The 16,752-nt window shown below is 38.4% G+C and overlaps 1 protein-coding gene across 8 annotated transcripts in view; it reads right to left on the minus strand.

The window, feature by feature from the left end:
- The window catches only part of ATP2B2 (ATPase plasma membrane Ca2+ transporting 2), a 422,382-nt gene that overhangs the window by 32,012 nt on the left and 373,618 nt on the right, over positions 1-16,752 (minus strand). For all 8 annotated transcript variants that reach the window (XM_078853700.1, XM_073352327.2, XM_073352326.2 and 5 more), the window contains 4 exons: positions 12,935-13,041; positions 11,877-12,068; positions 5,201-5,414; positions 1,292-1,503 (listed from right to left, as the gene is read on the minus strand). In XM_078853700.1, coding sequence (XP_078709826.1) covers positions 1,292-1,503; positions 5,201-5,414; positions 11,877-12,068; positions 12,935-13,041 — 725 coding nt within the window. The remainder of the gene's footprint in view (positions 1-1,291; positions 1,504-5,200; positions 5,415-11,876; positions 12,069-12,934; positions 13,042-16,752) is intronic.

Here is a 16,752-nt window from a genome sequence, read left to right on the forward strand (position 1 = left end):
CACTTTAGGCCCCTTCATCCAAAATTTAGATTCTCAAAACCCCTGCTCAGCAGCTGCCTAAAGTCCATAGGCAACTCAGTGTTTCCTGGAGAAGTCCCTGTGGTACCTACATGTCTGTTGATGGGCAAGCCTAGTCCTGATGCACAACTCCTCACACGTGCCTATGTCCCAGTAGGATTCACAACCTAGGCTTTCTCCCACCTATCTCACCTGCTGGGCCCAATCTGGAAGGCATGCTCAGAGGCCTGCCCAAAACACAGCTGGTGTGGTGCTGCCACCCCGCTTTTGCTCAAGAGCAAAATACTCCAAATGGTTAGAGCATTCACCCAAGATGTGGGAGACCGGGGTTCAATTCCCTTCTCTAACTGATGTGGAGCAGGGACTTAAAGCCAGGTCTCCCACCTGCCAGGAGAGGGACCTAAACATCCCCAATCTCACATGCTCTCTGGCCCATTGCATATTCAATTATTTTTATAAAAGTGGAAATACTTCAACAGGGCAAATTAAGAGAGACCTAAAATATTTCACAGCCCAAGGGTTAGGGAGATCTCCGGGAATACAGGGGATTAGGTGCTTAAATATCTTTAAATAGTGAGCCCTTAGTGACTTTGTGGAGCTGCAGCATTCCCCACAAAGGGCTTACCAGGTGATGTTTGGCCTAGGACTGTACAGAGGAATGGATGATGTGGGACTAAAAGAATGACACCAGGGGAAAGGGAAGCTTTCTGCAGTGATAGCCAAACCTATTTCATGCTGGGCTATTAGTGAAGAATACTCTAGGGATATCTGATGGACCTCTGGATCCCAGCTGCCATGAAGGAAGTGGGTCAGTACCTGTGCCCATTATTAACAAACCAACTTGTTCATCCCTACTACGGACAATAGTAGTAAAAAAGGGTAAAAAGTTATTTGCTACCATTAGTTAATGATAATGTTATTTATAATCGCCATGGAAAATAATGAGACTTCTTGTTTCAGCAAATCAGTTACTCATTGTGATTAACCATACTTCTTATAAATCTTAACCATAAGTGTTCTTGTGAAAAAGTAACATACTATACTCTCCTTAGCTTGCTTTTACTAGGTTTGTAAATATTAAGTGTTCTAAATTACCATTACTGATAGAAGCAGTATTTTGATTAAAGCAGAATAGGTCTGATACAGGATGAATGAGCATTTGGATTGATAAGAGACAACCATGGTCACAAAAGCATTTGGTTTTCCAAAGAACAAAGACAGAAAAATTGTACATTTCTAATGAATAGTTGCTATTTCTTGCATGAATGATTACCTGTACAGCAAATGTACCCAGTACAATAGTGCAAAATATAGGGTTTCTAAAAATGCCATCAAAAACATTCCTCTCGCCATGGATTTTGCGTGCGTTGATTTCATTGAATAGCTGCATCATGACGAAGGTATTGAAGATAATGGTGTAGTGCTCAGAAGGAGGAGAGTGGAGTGGTGCATTCCGACCACTGTCAATCTTAAACATTTTTTCACCTTAATGCAAAAAAGAATAAAAAAGTTTGTTTCTGCTATCAAAAATTCAGCCTTGAGTTTGTGTTGTATTCCCATTCCTTCTCATGGGCTGCCTCCTCGGTCTTGTGTTGTTTTGTTTTGTTATTTTTTAGCAGCATTGCTTCCACAGTTACTACAATGGAGGCATAGTTCACAACTCAGTTAGCAAAGAAATACAGAATTCCCACTGTGAAGCTTCATAATGTTGACTATAATCCAGTGACTCAATGTACCAGCTCAAATGATTTTCGGTAGGGTTTTTTCTCCCACCAGGTAGGAACGACTCTAAAGAGTCATTTCTTTCATCTCATTTAGTCAGAGCTGGAGACTTGTTGACGCTGCATTTGCCATTTCTAAAATAATTAGCAGCAACCATCCTTCAACAGTCTCTGCATATTACCTCCTAGTATGCCATATTCTTGACAAGCAGTCAAGGATATTAACTAAAAAGAACAGCAGCTAACACCACCACCACCCAATTTTAAAATGATTTGTTTTTGTCCAAGCACGTAATAGGAGATCAGACTATTATTTAGATAACTGAGAATTGATTGTCAATATTAAAAAAGGCAATATTTTGTACAGTATGAACAGTAATTGTAGAGGTTACATAACACTTGGAAATACATCTACACACAGGGCCACTTTACTTATTCACTATACTATTCATATCACAATTCTTAACACACATATACCTATATATAAAAAGAGACCCTTAGAATAAGGGCAGAACATTAATCTGTATGAGTAAAGAACAGAGATAACATAAATGTAAAGGGGAACTTTTGCTTTGCAGCAAACTTTAACAAACGTTTGTTTATACCAAACATCATTTACTTGGACAATATTTTTCCGGGCTCCCAGTGGTGTTACTGTTTGAATGAGGGGCTTCCACCTCACAAACAGTTATAGCTCTGAGAGAACTGCAGTAAGATCATATTCTACCAGTAGAGTCATCAGAGAACTGAACTTTGCCTTTGATGTTTGAGCAGCTCCAGTGAAAATCAATGGGAGCTGTGCACATGCATCCAAAGGAAGACTTTGGACTACAGTTTTTTGACATACAAAAGATGTGATTATATAAATGTAGCATTATAACTTAACTACAGGTTTGAAGCTGAAGATAGAGCTGAGACTCTTAAACACAGATTACAGGATATGTATAATCATTACCAAAGACTTCAAACCAAATAATGAAGACCATTATGAAAGGCAAATGGATTTACGCTTAAATCTGATTGAATTTTTTCCTTGACATGATTATCCATAATTAAATCTTCAAAAATTCCATTTCACTGCATTGCTTCATTCCAAAAACAGGATCTACTGCTACCATGGGATAGAAGTAGATAAGGTTGCATGTAACTTTCCATTGCCCACTCTTCTCCCAAGGCCATTAGAAACATACTCGTTTTAAAATTTGGTAGGTCAGGCCTGGGACCAAGATACAATTTTTCTATGCAGCAGTTTAAGTGAACAGGACAATGGCTTCTAGATTTATGACACTCGAAAAATAGAGGCAATCAGCATCCAAACACACTTGTAACATTTTTATTGCCAACTTATAGCAGAAATGGGAAAGGAGGAGGAGGAGAGAAAATGAATTTGATTTGCTGAACTCTTATACAGAAGATTGTTGATCAGAGTCCCGTTTAAACAGTTAACTTATGAATTTGATTTGCTGAACTCTTGTACAGAAGATTGTTGATCAGAGTCCCGTTTAAACAGTCTGGAACTGTGGATTACTGGCCTTGGGAAACTTAGCATAGCACATCAAATGATTCCTAAGATTTCACTAAAAAAAAAAAGTGTCTAGCCCTTTTCCTTACTGAGGCATTCCTCAAATTGCTAACCTGATTGCTAGGAAGCCTATTGGAAAAGAAAGAAGCATATTTTCTTTTTACCATGTAGGATACAGCTGAACCTCCTGAAGCTCACAAGGGAGGCTGCTGCTGCATTTCCTAAGGCTCTCAGGAAATGGTGTGGGCTGTATGCCTCCTCAGAAATATGAAGGGGGCTGGGGACTCCCCTGAGGCTCACTATGTGTAGGGGGCAAAGGTTCTTCTCTCCTGCAGGCCTTCAAGAGGGGTCCTTCTCAGCCTTGGGACGCTCACTGGAGGGCCACCTATAACTCCCACGAAGCGTACAGGATATTAGACTTTTAGATGCACCAATTATGAAGGCTCATGTGCAGAGTTTAGATAGTCATAGGCTGACAAGCTTATTGGGCTTTCTAGGGGCCACCAGAATCCTCCTGCAAACAGTAGGTACTAGCTGGGGGAGATCTCCTCTTCCCACCCCAACCTCAGAAACTTAGGCTCGTTATAGGCCCCTCCTTTGCTTTAATAGGCTTGTCAGCCCGCCTAGCATCCAAAATAGGCTCATAGCTGCAGGGAGGAGCCTGGCCCTCCTAAGGCTTGTACATACATGAATGTACATTCATGACAACTTACTAGGGAGTTTATTATATAGCCTGTAAGATATATACTTCAGGTCATCAACAAATGCCAATTTAACATCAGTTAAGAATCAGTTAAGAATTAGATAGATAGGTCCATCAATGGCTATTAGCCAAGACAGTCAGAGATACAACACCATGCTCTGAGTGTCCCTAAGTCTCTAACTGCCAGATGCTGGGAGTGAACGACAGGGAATGGGTCATTCAATTGCTCTGTTCTGTTCTTTCCCTTTGAAGCATCTGGCATTGGCCACTGTCGGAAGACAGGACACTGGGCTAGATGGACCACTGTTCTGATCCAGTACGGCTGTTCTTATGACATATTGTCATGAATACAGTACATTAGCCCCAACTGCTAATTATTATCATCAGCCCCTTGAGCAAATGCACTAATTGACATAGAGCAAGAGTGGCTATTATTCATCCTGGGTTATTCCTTGCAATGAGAAACAGTCCTTTTCTCCCCTATATCTCAATGTCCCCAAAGACCCCATTATAGAAGAAAAGCATTCATCATCAATAAAGACTGAATTAGTGTAAGACCATGAGTAGAGGGCTGAAATAATAAATTAGCCAATTTTTTTTTCCTTCCAGCAGTCACAGGTGTTAAATCCCAGAATGGAGTCTATTGTTTGGTCTAAATAGATTCTAATTACTAGCTTGTTTGTCTAGATTATCCAGAAGATAGTATTTATCATGGAAGAATACTGAACAATATTATTAGTTCCCAAATTGAAGTGGCTTTTTGTACTAGCATAACTTGAATCTGTACATTTCAGATTCAACACAAATAAAATATTAAGTTTCCTAGTGAAAAGGACAAGGCTTGAAATTTGAGCTTAGAAACAGACTGACCAGTTTGGTTAACACCCATACTGACCTAAATCTTTGCCAATGCCTTGAACCTACACTTTTCTTAATATTCCAGAAAGCTAGATTAAGCATATCCCACATTTTTACCAAGAAGATATGAAAGGTTCCAGAATGATTCCCTCCATCCCGTCACCCTCCAATTGGGGCTGTTCCATCTCCCCTTATGTCTTTTGGTCTGGAGCATGTCTCAGGTGAGCCTTGACTAAAGCTTAATGCAAATGTTTGGTACTTTGGAATATGCAGTACATTGTGTGGCACATAGCTAGAGATCAGGCCACTTGTGAATGAAGCAGCAGCAAGCTACAGCAGAGACCTAAAGTGAACAAAAATATGTTTTGTTTATCTTACCAACGAAGAGAAGCGTAAAAATGAGAGTGAGCTGGTAGACAGCATGGCCCAGAATGTTCTTCATCATGGTACGTGATATAAGAGGTTTGTTTCTGCCATATGGTCTCCTTAGCAGTAGAGACTCTGTAGGGGGTTCAGTGGCCAGAGCAAGAGAAGCAAAGGTGTCCATAATTAGATTGACCCACAGCATCTGCACAGCTTTCAGTGGAGAGTCCTTAGGAGACAAAATAAAATATAATGTGTTGCTTTGTTTTGGCTTGCTAAAATGATCACTGTCTCCACCATTTCTTCCCTTCACACTCAATGTCTTATTGTGCTGTTGCAAGGTAGTAACTGCAAAAAGGGTACAGAGCTGAGCAAAGATGAACAATCAGATTTATCTCCAATCATTTCAGCCAGCAGCATTTGCATCCACGCACCTTATTTAGCATCACACTAATCCCATCTGAATAATTTAATTATACAATATACCATAGAGCGTTACCCATATGGATTGTTTTTAAATGTTCTAGAAGTCAGGTTTGGGTGACTAAATATGAAAGACCATCAAAAAATATGTTTTCCTGGGTTGGGACAGAAAAAACTATATTAAAACTTAATTTAAAATATCAAGTTGAATGTGAATTTATATCCAAATTGTGTCTATAGTTTGCTGTAGTACACACATTGTGTTGCCTGGAATTGATCAAAATCTTGGAACAATTCAATGTGAGATTTCGATAAAATAAACTTACAAAATTTGAATTTCTTTTTAAACACAGAAATAAACTATGTTATACAGCTCAGATGTGGACTGAATGTACTCAACATCGTGTTAAAATCAAGTAGGGAATGAGAAGACTGATTCATCTACTAAATCACAGGAAGAGTCATTAGGAACTATGAAGCAAAATGTTCATGCTCTTCATCAAAAAATATTCACTGGACACCCAAACATCAATATTGCTACCAAAGTGTTAACAGATTTTGGTAGGATTAGGTATTTATTTTCCAAACTAGATTAGCAACCACTAGAAGGAGCTATTTGCTCATTTAATCCAAGATGGAGACAGCCTAAGGTCACACCATACAGGGCTTTAGATCACATTACAAACAAACAAACAAACAGAAAACCTAATAGGTCTCAGGTGAAAAGTAATTGACAAATAGAAATATATATTAAATTGCGGTTTGGCTGATGGTCCGTTCTCAGTAACTATACCTCACTGGACTAATAGTAACAACATGTAATTGTGTTTGCTTCTAAGAGCCATAGCAAGGAAGAAAGAGGTAGAATTTTTTTCTTTCAACACATATGAATAATTCTAGTTCCTGTGCCTTTAGTGTGAATCTGAAATAGACAGCATTAGTGAAATCTATTTTCAGACTCAGAGAGAGAGAGAGAGAATTCTCAAAAATGATATGAGATAGCACTCTGACATTTTATCACATAACAGGGATAACTTACAGCAGGGGTTCTCAAACGGGGGGTTGTGACGCCTTAAGGGGTCACAAGGTTATTACGTGGGGGGTCGTGAGCTGTCAGCCTCTACCCCCAAGCCCCGCTTCACCTCCAGCATTTATAATAGTGTTAATTATTTTTAAATTTTTTAATTTATAAGAGGGGGTTGCACTCAGAGGCTTGCAGTGTGAAAGGGGTCCAGTACAAAACTTTGAGAACCATTGACTTACAGTGTGAAACTTTGAAGATCACAGTATTGTTGTTATGCACCATATATTTTCTACCATGGTTCATAGGTGAGGCAAAGGAGTGTCAGAATAATTTACAGACCAAAATAAATACCATTAAAAACACTTGTTTGAAGCCTGCACTTTTCTTCAGAGATGTAAATGTTTATTTTTAATGAAGCCTTCTCAAGCTTTTATATCAGTTTCAATACCAAGGACCAATTGCTGTTTGTCCTTGGTATTGGAGACAAACTGTAAATGTTTGGTCTCTGTGGTGGCTTGAAATTACAGTCTTGATCTCACTAGGGACACAATAAGTTGATTTTCCTGCAAATAAAGAGACTTGTATTTAAAAAACAATGTTCGGGTTTGGCCTACTTGTGGGGGAGGAGGGGGAGAGGCAATCTACTGCTTTGGCAGACGTTGGGCAAGCTAGGGAGCAGAGACGCATTAGCTAAGGAAGATTAGTCAAGATTCTTGACTTCCTGGCCATGGACAGCATTAACTGGGCTTATCAGGAGGAGAAATCAGTTCAGCCATTTGATATGCCGCACCAGCAAAAGGAAGTGCCTGTATTTGTAGGGATGGGGGGGGAAAGTTAAACAAAGGATAAGCAGGATTAACTAGGTCCCAGATTTTGTGGTTTTACCAACATGGAAAGGCCCAAAGCAGTGGTGACCTTATGCTAAGGGTTTCACCGTCATGGCTTACAGACTCCTAGTGCGGAGGTACCTAATATACATAGAAAGGGGGAAACTCAATCAAGTTTTTAATGAAGAATTTGCCTCATCCTATTTTCACATTTTGTATGGTTAACAAGAGAGCTGCACAGGCATTTTCTATTTGGAGATAACTTTAGAAGCTAGAATTGCTGCCTCAAGTGTTCATCCCCACATCAACGAAAATGGGATCTGTACATTATTTGTAATAAACCGTCATGTGGGCACTCACTAAGGCCTCAGGTATTCCTGTGAATAATCTTACAGCCAGTTTCTCTCTTTGACCCATCTTCACACAAGTGTAGACAGCAGTAGTCAGCTTGGGCAGCAGCACAGTCTCACCAGTTCTCTGTGCCAATCGCCCCGAGTTCCTAAGGTGCCTCTAATAATTACCAATGTGCTGCACAGCTCAGTCAAGCGTAAAACCTCGTTCTAAGCCCAAGCCCAAACATTAACACACGTTAGTTTGAGCAACCAGCGTAATGAAATTTCCACTGCAACTCTACCTGGTTTCTGATTAGTGGAAACTAAGGAAAATACCTATCAGACATGGAGTTTAGTCTTCCATCATAGTTTTTAGTCTTGTGCTGACTCTATGCAGCACAAGAACTGGTAAGTGGGATGCAAGCTGAATGTTCTTTTGGCACTCTCTGGCCACTGACTAAATGGCCAAAGAATCCTTTGATCTGGTAGGTGAAGTTCAAAATAATACATCATCATGTAGCCTCCAACGACTGTTGGGAGGAAAGATGTTCACCTGAGATCACCACTTATTTGTCAAGTTCTTTTCCATTTGACCTTGGAAAAGACTACTATTTGCCTAAAGGTAAAAGTCCCTCATATCAAATGATGCTACACTTTATCTTGGAAAACACTTAAAGTACAAATCACAAGAGATTGGCAATAAACCACAAATCTATTGTGACACATACAGCCTCACAAATTTTAGAGCTTGTTATTTTTGAGTTAAGATGACAAGCTGTAAGGGGATAGAAGGTGTTTTAATCCTTACATTTTAACTCCCACTTGTCTCTCAGCACACACAAACACTCGCCTACATAAGCATCTTTAATGGGACAGTGGCTATTTTGCAAAACTTTGAAACATTCTCTAGGTACAAACATTTTTACTGCTAGTCCTATTAGATACAAGTTTAACAGAAGCTGTCCAGTCCGTTAAAATCTTCTTGCACACTTCTTGATATTTAGTTCCAATCTTCAGGTGATCAGTACAGTCTAATTCTATTTACTGTGCAGTATTATTAACCAAAAGCACAGACGACTCCTAAACTGTTAGGATTTGTCAAATGCTGCTTTTTAGAATGCTGGAGTATATCAACACTAAGTAACATGCAAAATAATACCTTATAAATTTCTGAAGCATCTTTCATCCTCATTATACAGGAGTTGAAGAGTATAGTGACAGTTGTACTTAAGATAGTGTTTCATTTCTAAAGTGCGTTTTCAAGTACTTTTAATTTTTGCCAAATTTTTAGCCTTGTCAGCTGAGACTTTCAAGGTTTAGTCTTTGCCAAAATATGAATTCTGTTTTAAAGTCCAAGAAAAACTCATCAATTTTTGAGTACGGAGCGTTTTAAAAAATGTAACCTTTTACAAACAACTACAAAGCGATTCCCTGCCTCTCTCTTGGGGTTTGCTATTCTATTGTAGAATTAAACAATTTCAAATAGATTTATTCTGATAAAAATGTATTAACCTTGGGAGATGAGTTTATTTTTAACAGAATGATTGTAAATTCAAAAGCATAGGACTGTGGGAAATGAGTTTGAAGGAGCAGGGAAGATAGTTACAGGTCACTTGGGCAAAACTTTTCTTCATTATATACTTTTAGGATCTGGTTCAATTCCTGTTGGAAGCCAATGGAAACACTCCCAATGTCTTCAATGGAAGTTGAATAGAGTCCTTGGACTGGCAGGGGGAAAAAAAAATCACAGAGCAAGCTCTGTATACAATTTTTAAACATTAGTAATTTCTTTATTTGAAAAAAATATATTTTCAAACACAACAAATTAACTACCCACACAATTATGTTTGAGTTATCTAAGCGCAAAAAGGAACATCATTATTTAAGAAGTGGGTTACATTTTCTTTCAAGCTCACAAAGTAATTGAAAATTGCTGGAGACCAAGCATGAGAAATTTAATCCTACAAGAACTGTTTTGGGGAAGGAGGCAGAGTAATGATCGAATGACTGAAAACAGGGATTTAAAAGGAAATAGCCACCTCAACCACAACCATGACATCAGCGACATGATGCTGTAATAATTCATTTTCTGTAATATTTGTATTTTCCTCTTCCTCCTTAGTTACCAGCCATTAGCCCTTAACACTAAATATTCTTTCAATATGCTTTGAAATATTCCTGAAGGGAAAAGGCCATCACCTAACCTCTGCCTCCTCCCCATCCACAATATTTCCTTTCTTCCCACCTGTCCGTAGGCTCAATTGTGACGATAAGGCATGGCCAAAGTAGGGATCAATATGGAGGTGCACCAGCAATTCACAGGAGAGCAAGGAGATTGTTGCTACTTTGCTTCCCTTTGACAGGATACAACAGGTATTTCACCTGGTTAAGGTAATTTCCACTGGCTTCTGTAAAGCCATTCCTGCTTCCTCTGGTGAATGGCCCTATGATCACACAGTCCTTGTGCCCAGAGGAGTTAAATGAACACAGTTGTGTCCAGTCCCTGTGAAGGTGCTCACCAGGGCCACCGGGGACTACTTGAGACCTTTCCACACCTTGCCAAATACAACTGAGACCCGAGAATTCAGAAGAATAAGTTGAAAGGAGCTTAACCTCTCGGCTTAATGGAGAGACCAGGTCTCAAGTTTCACGTAATGATTCCATGACTGCAATGTAAGCGTACTCCTGAAGTGTGGCTAATGACTTATTCATTGTTTTGCTCATAGGTGTATGTGTCAGAGATGGAATTTACCTGCAGTGACAGACATGTACATTTGTGTAATGGGCAGTAAGGGGAGCTGTGATGTTCTCACAGGTGTGCATTTCTTCTATCAAGCTTAAGCTTTTGCAACAGCACCTATCTCCAGTATATGCCGCTCTTGAGCATTGTTATTTTGGGGCTATGGTGTAAATGCTAACAGCAATGTCCTTTGCTTTTTAATATTGGAGGAAGAAAACCCACTTTCTCCATTAGTTATACACACGCCCCTGCCCCTTGCTGAACAAAATGAGACAATAAAAAGGAGGTATGCTTATTAAAAAGTGGTGATGTTGAAGTGGAGTTTACTTTGGTTTGGCTTTTTCATGTGTGTTTGGTGAGATAGGTACATATGTAGCCTTGCACGTTAGTTGTGGCTAGGGCTGCATCTTAGGGTGCATCTACGTAGCAAAAAACCCAGCACCCGCAGAAGGGTCAACTGACTCGTTCCCACTTGGGCTGGAGCCCAAGCTTTGAACCCTGATTTACACTTAGAGATCTTCCAAACACAGCCATTAACACACCTATGAATATGTAGGTCTCTGCTGTGAAGAGGAGAGGCACAGAAAACAAACATTTAAAACACATCAGATGTCTTTGTCCTTTTAAAGCATGAGTAGAAAAATTAGGCAGGGTATTTGAGCGAGTGACAAGTACTTGGCTGAATAGGGTGACCAGATGTCCTGGCGTCATAGGGACAGTCACAATATTTGGGGCTTTGTCTTACATAGGCGCCTCTTAACCTCCACCCCCATCCCAATTTTTCACACTTTCTGTCTGGTCACCCTATTGCTGAATAGCACAAAGCTGTTGATTTTTGCTCCATTTCTCATAATGGATAAGGTTGCTAAAATAAGATGTAAATGAGGATAGCGATATTAGCAATTAGAACAGATTATTCTGGGGAAAAAATTAGTCAGAAAGACATTTCTGTATATGATATTTTTTGTTTTTAATTATTTGAATCAGAAAACACAAAGCACCAAAATGTTTTCTTCATTTTTAGTTGAAAGTTTCCCTGTCCAGATTACTTCTAAATGACAGTGCTGCCATCTTGAATGTACCAGCAATCGCAGTCCAATCAAAAGTAATACTTCTGGGAATATCTGTATGACTGATAAAATGAATGATTCCAGATGTAACTCTGACATGTAACTAATGATTCCCAAACTTATTACCCAGAAAAAATGCTTGCTAACTATACTGTAGGAATTAAGAATACAATGGTGACCAGTTGAAAGCATCTGTTGAAATTGGGTATTTGGCTCTTTAGATTATCAGGCAGTCCAGTATCCCTGCTTCACGTCATCTCTACGACTCAGCTTACCTGTGTAATACATGCGCCAGTGAAAGCCACAATCACAGCCACAACGTTAACAGTAAGTTGGAACTGTAGGAACTTGGAGATGCTATCATAGACATTACGGCCCCACATTACAGCCTTCACAATGCTACTGAAATTATCATCCGTCAAGATAATATCTGAGGCTTCCTTTGCAACATCAGTACCTGCAATACCCTGGAAAAAAATTGCAGAAAATTATGATAAAAATGAGTTATTGGAAAGAAAAAGCAGTAGTTAGAAAATAGATCTTTGGACATCCCTTCCCACTGCACATTTATGCTTTGACCACTGAATGAAATAATAGTATTTGGTGAGTACATGCTGCGTCTTGGACATGTTGGATAATAGGTTTGGAGGTATGCGCCGATAGACAGCAAAGGAACACCTTGTGATGAACTATTTGAGTATTTTATGATAGCAACCGATGCTGACTAAGGGAGCGAACATCCATGTGTCGCTGGAGTTCTCATGTTTGGTTTTTTTTTAAATATGCATATACAGAATTGCCAGCACAAACTGGAATTGCACAGCTCAATTTGAATTCAGCATCTATTATGCTGTCAATTTCTTCTGTTTTCAGATGCTGTTGCAGTAGTGCCACAAAATGTTGGAGGACTAGTAAGTTGTATTTGGAGGTGGATTTTTACCAAGTCAAAATAATGTCCTATTAAATTGGAGAGTGTTCTTCCTGCGCCACCTTGCTATCAGGGAGAATACTGAATGCACTTTCCTCTACTGGCATCAGCATTCTGTATATTTTCAATATTTATTTTGATAAGATTCTTGCAAAAATCAGCCAAGCAAAACTCCTCCTCTGTTTATCACAATGTGTAAAAGTGGATTCTGAAACTGCATTAAAACTGCTGACGTGCTGATTACAGCCATTTCTAGAAAACGGAAACTTCTCCACATGCTTCTTGCTTCACTAAATGAACAATCACTGAACCATTTCACTCCATGTGTTACATAAACAGAAAAACTCCCTTTAAGCAAATCTATGATGCAAATAAAGTGACAACTGGCTATGTTCAGGGTCATACCATTGCAAAGCCAACATCGGCTTTTTTAAGTGCTGGTCCATCATTGGTTCCATCACCAGTCACTGCAACAACCTGCCTCTGCTCCACCTGTGTGCTGTCAATAATACCTGCAAAATATATCGACAATACATAGAATATTCACCTTAAGAATAAGAGGGTCCATTCTGAAGCAAAATATCTGGCTGATGTGTCATGGGCCCCCCCGCCCCCCCAGAGAATACAGATTTAGTTCCCATGGAAAATGACGTAGTAAGCCATATAAGTGACTCCTGCCATCATTACGGAGGATCATACGGGGACTGATCCTGCATCCAACAAAATCATTGGCAAAACTCTCATAAGCTTCAATAGGAACAGGATCAGCCCATTATGTGTTTCCTTGTGAAAGATGAAGATTTCTACTATTTGAAACTTTGTTTCCCAATATTATCCACTGAGGCCGCAATTCCCTGATTAACTGTAACGGGACTTGAGTATGTGCTTCAGTGCCTTGTTGAATGAGGACAGACTTAAGAAACAGCTTAAGACAGACATACATGCTTTCCTAAATCCAAGCCTTCATTGGCACATCTGGCTTTTTGGGACATCTCCAGGGAAGTTTAGCCTACATACCCAGACCAAAACTGCTATTTTCTGGAGCTATATTAGGATTTTCCTCAGACATATTCAGCTCTGCCAAGTACTGAAGTGACGAATAAAGCAATATCAACTAAACAAGAAATTTTGAAGTAATACATTTTAGTGTACTAGAAGTATAAATAATAATAATGCTTCGTATTTCTCTAATTACTTCCTTCCAAGGACCTTAAAATGTTTTATAACAGGAACAAATTCAGTCTCCTCTCATCCTGATGCAACAGGAAAGTATTTTCCACACTCTACAGATGGGGAGACTGAGGGAGTGATTTAAATTACTTGCCAGAGGTCACACAAGAAACATTATACTTTAGTCATAAGATCATCATTACACTAAGTTTCATTTCCAAATTTAATTTGGAGTACATGATGAGTTGTGTTTATTGCCTTTGATACACATGCTGAAAAAAATGCTATAATTAAGGCCTGCATTGTTATTTAAGCAAAGTCACAGAGTTAAATCTGTTAGATTATAGGATCTAATAATTACTAGTTATTGAACCACTCGTGTATGCTATGTTTATTGTATATACAGCAAACTTTTCAAATTTTGTTATATTGAACATCAAGATCTTAAACTTTTATATCCACCCATAATTTTCTTTCTGTAATACAGAACAATATGCTAGATCTTTAATATTAAAGGCGATACTAATTCACTAATAAGGCTAATTATTGCTATTAATCATTTAGGTATCATTTAAGACAATGTTATATTACAGACTGCAAATAGGAATTGCTTCACACGGGAGCATATTGTGCTAGATCAGACACTGAATGAACCCAAAGGAGGTATAATAGCCTGACGCCTAACTATACAAAAATAACCATTCCCATAAATGACCAAATGAAGGAAGACACTGTCCAGATAAAGGGTAACATTTACAGAAGCATTTGAGTGACTTAGGAGCCTAACTCCCCTTTTCAAAAAGGGCACACACACTGAGACATTGAGTCCCATTGATTTTCAATGAGACAGAAGCATTTTTGACAATTTTACCCAACATCCATAGACTGTATTTCAAAACTAGGGTTTGCTGCTTCTCCCATTGAAGAATGGGAGCTTTATCACCAATTTAAATGTAAGCAGAATCAGATGCAAAGTATTACATGTGTTAACAACTTCCCAGATTATTAAAACTAGTTTTTATTTTAATTGATTTTAATGTTCATAATTTATTCTGGTTGTTTAACCTTTCCACTTAAACCAGCTTGGATGGTGAAACTAGATGAGCCAGTTTAAATCCCCCTGAGACACCCATGTCTGCCATTCTCCTGCAGTGCTTCTAGTTGCCATGCATAAGTAATCCCTATTATTTGTTCCCATTTCCCTGGGCTCTGTTGTCATTTCGGTCAGCTTAATGTGATGGAAGGTGACTGGCCCATCATGGATGCTACCATAAATTAATAAATACAAAGTTTCATTAGGTTTTTATTTTTATCGTTGATTACGTTTCTATTCTCATACTCTAGTGTAGTGTTCTCAAAGTGCAGGGCACATCCATAAAGGACTAGCTGGGGACTGACAGTTAAGAGAGAGCTGAACTCCTCTCTCTGTTGCTATTCTTTCATTTTAAAGAAATAAGTTTCTAGTTACTGTAATTAAATATTCAAAACATGAAGAGGATTATACCTGAGTTTGCAGAGAGCCTGAAACAATAACTGGGATGTGAAATGTCCAGTACATTTCAATGAGAGCTAAGTCAAATGCATATAATGGCATTTTACATGTAAACATTATTAACTGTGTCACTGCCCATCAAAGCATGTAACTTGAACTACCAGTGTGATGCTGTGGCCAAATGGGCTAATGCAATCCTTGGATGCATGAATAGGGGATTCTCAAGTAATAGAGAGGTTATTTTACTTCTGTATTTGGCACTGACATGGCCTCTGCCAGAAAACTGTTTCCAATTTTGGTGTCCACAATTCAAGAAAGATGTTGAAAAATTGGAGAGGGTTCAGAGAAGAGCCATAATTATGATTAAAGGATTAGAAAACATGCCTTATAGTGACAGATTCAAGGAACAAAATTTAGCTAGTTTAACAAGATTAAGGGTTGACTTGATCACAATCTATAAGTACCTACATGGGGAACAAATATTTGAAAATGGGCTCTTCAGTCTAGCAAAGAAAGGTATAACACAAGGAACTTGAAGTTAAATTCACACTGGAAATAAGATACATTTTTAATTGTGAGAGTAATTAACTATTGGAATAATTTACCAAAGCTCATGGTGTATTCTCCATCACTGGCAATTTTTAAAATCAAGACTGGATGTGTTTTTTTTCTAAAGGATATGCTCTAGGAATTATTTTGGGGAAGTTCTATGGCCTGTGTTATACAAGAGGTCAGACTAGATGATCAGAATGGTCCCTTCTGGCTTTGGAATCTATGAAAAAAGATAACTGTCATAATATGAAGATTTTACACCTGCGTTTCCCAAAGGGGAGGGAAGCAGAAGCTATATAAATTAAAGAAAAAGGCGCTTAGCAACAAATGTTGGAATTGTCGGGGGCATGACTGGTTTAATTGTCCTGATTGGGAGCTCTGCTTGCAAATGTTTGGAATACACTGCACTTAAATACTGCTGCAGTGTTTGGGTTTCCAACACATCAGGGTAAAGTGTAAATGAAAAAAACCAAAATATTTTAACTGGAACTTTTTTTGTTTGTTTTTTTTTAAAAAGACCACGTAAACATTTCTGTTCACATTCAGTTTTGTAGCCCTGAAATTACATTTGTTTGTATTTCATTAACAAACAAGGTCTAGACTACCTGGAAGTTTGCCTTTTTACCACATGAACGTAATCCCTTTCATTTTACATTAATCCAGTCTCATAATACTACTTTTATGTATTATGCTTCATAATAAAGATGCTGAAGGAGAACTCATAATGCTTTATCATTAATACATCACTAATACATTTGTCACAGTGTGTCATGGTTAACAATACCTACATTTAAATGGAATCATTTGGGACAACTCAGTTTATAGAAAAAAAAGGAAGCATTTTAATGCACTTTTAATTTAATTACATTTATTTCAATAGTATAGAAATCTTACCAAGGTTTCAGACTTTCACAATGGTTATGAAAGTCTATCAGTCCAGGTACAAATCTACTCACATCTACCCTTACCCGGGGGAAAATTATCATGAAAAAATTAGTATTTAAAAATT

Source organism: Lepidochelys kempii, chromosome 7 (genome assembly GCF_965140285.1).
Source record: "Lepidochelys kempii isolate rLepKem1 chromosome 7, rLepKem1.hap1, whole genome shotgun sequence".
Classification (NCBI taxonomy): domain Eukaryota; kingdom Metazoa; phylum Chordata; order Testudines; family Cheloniidae; genus Lepidochelys; species Lepidochelys kempii.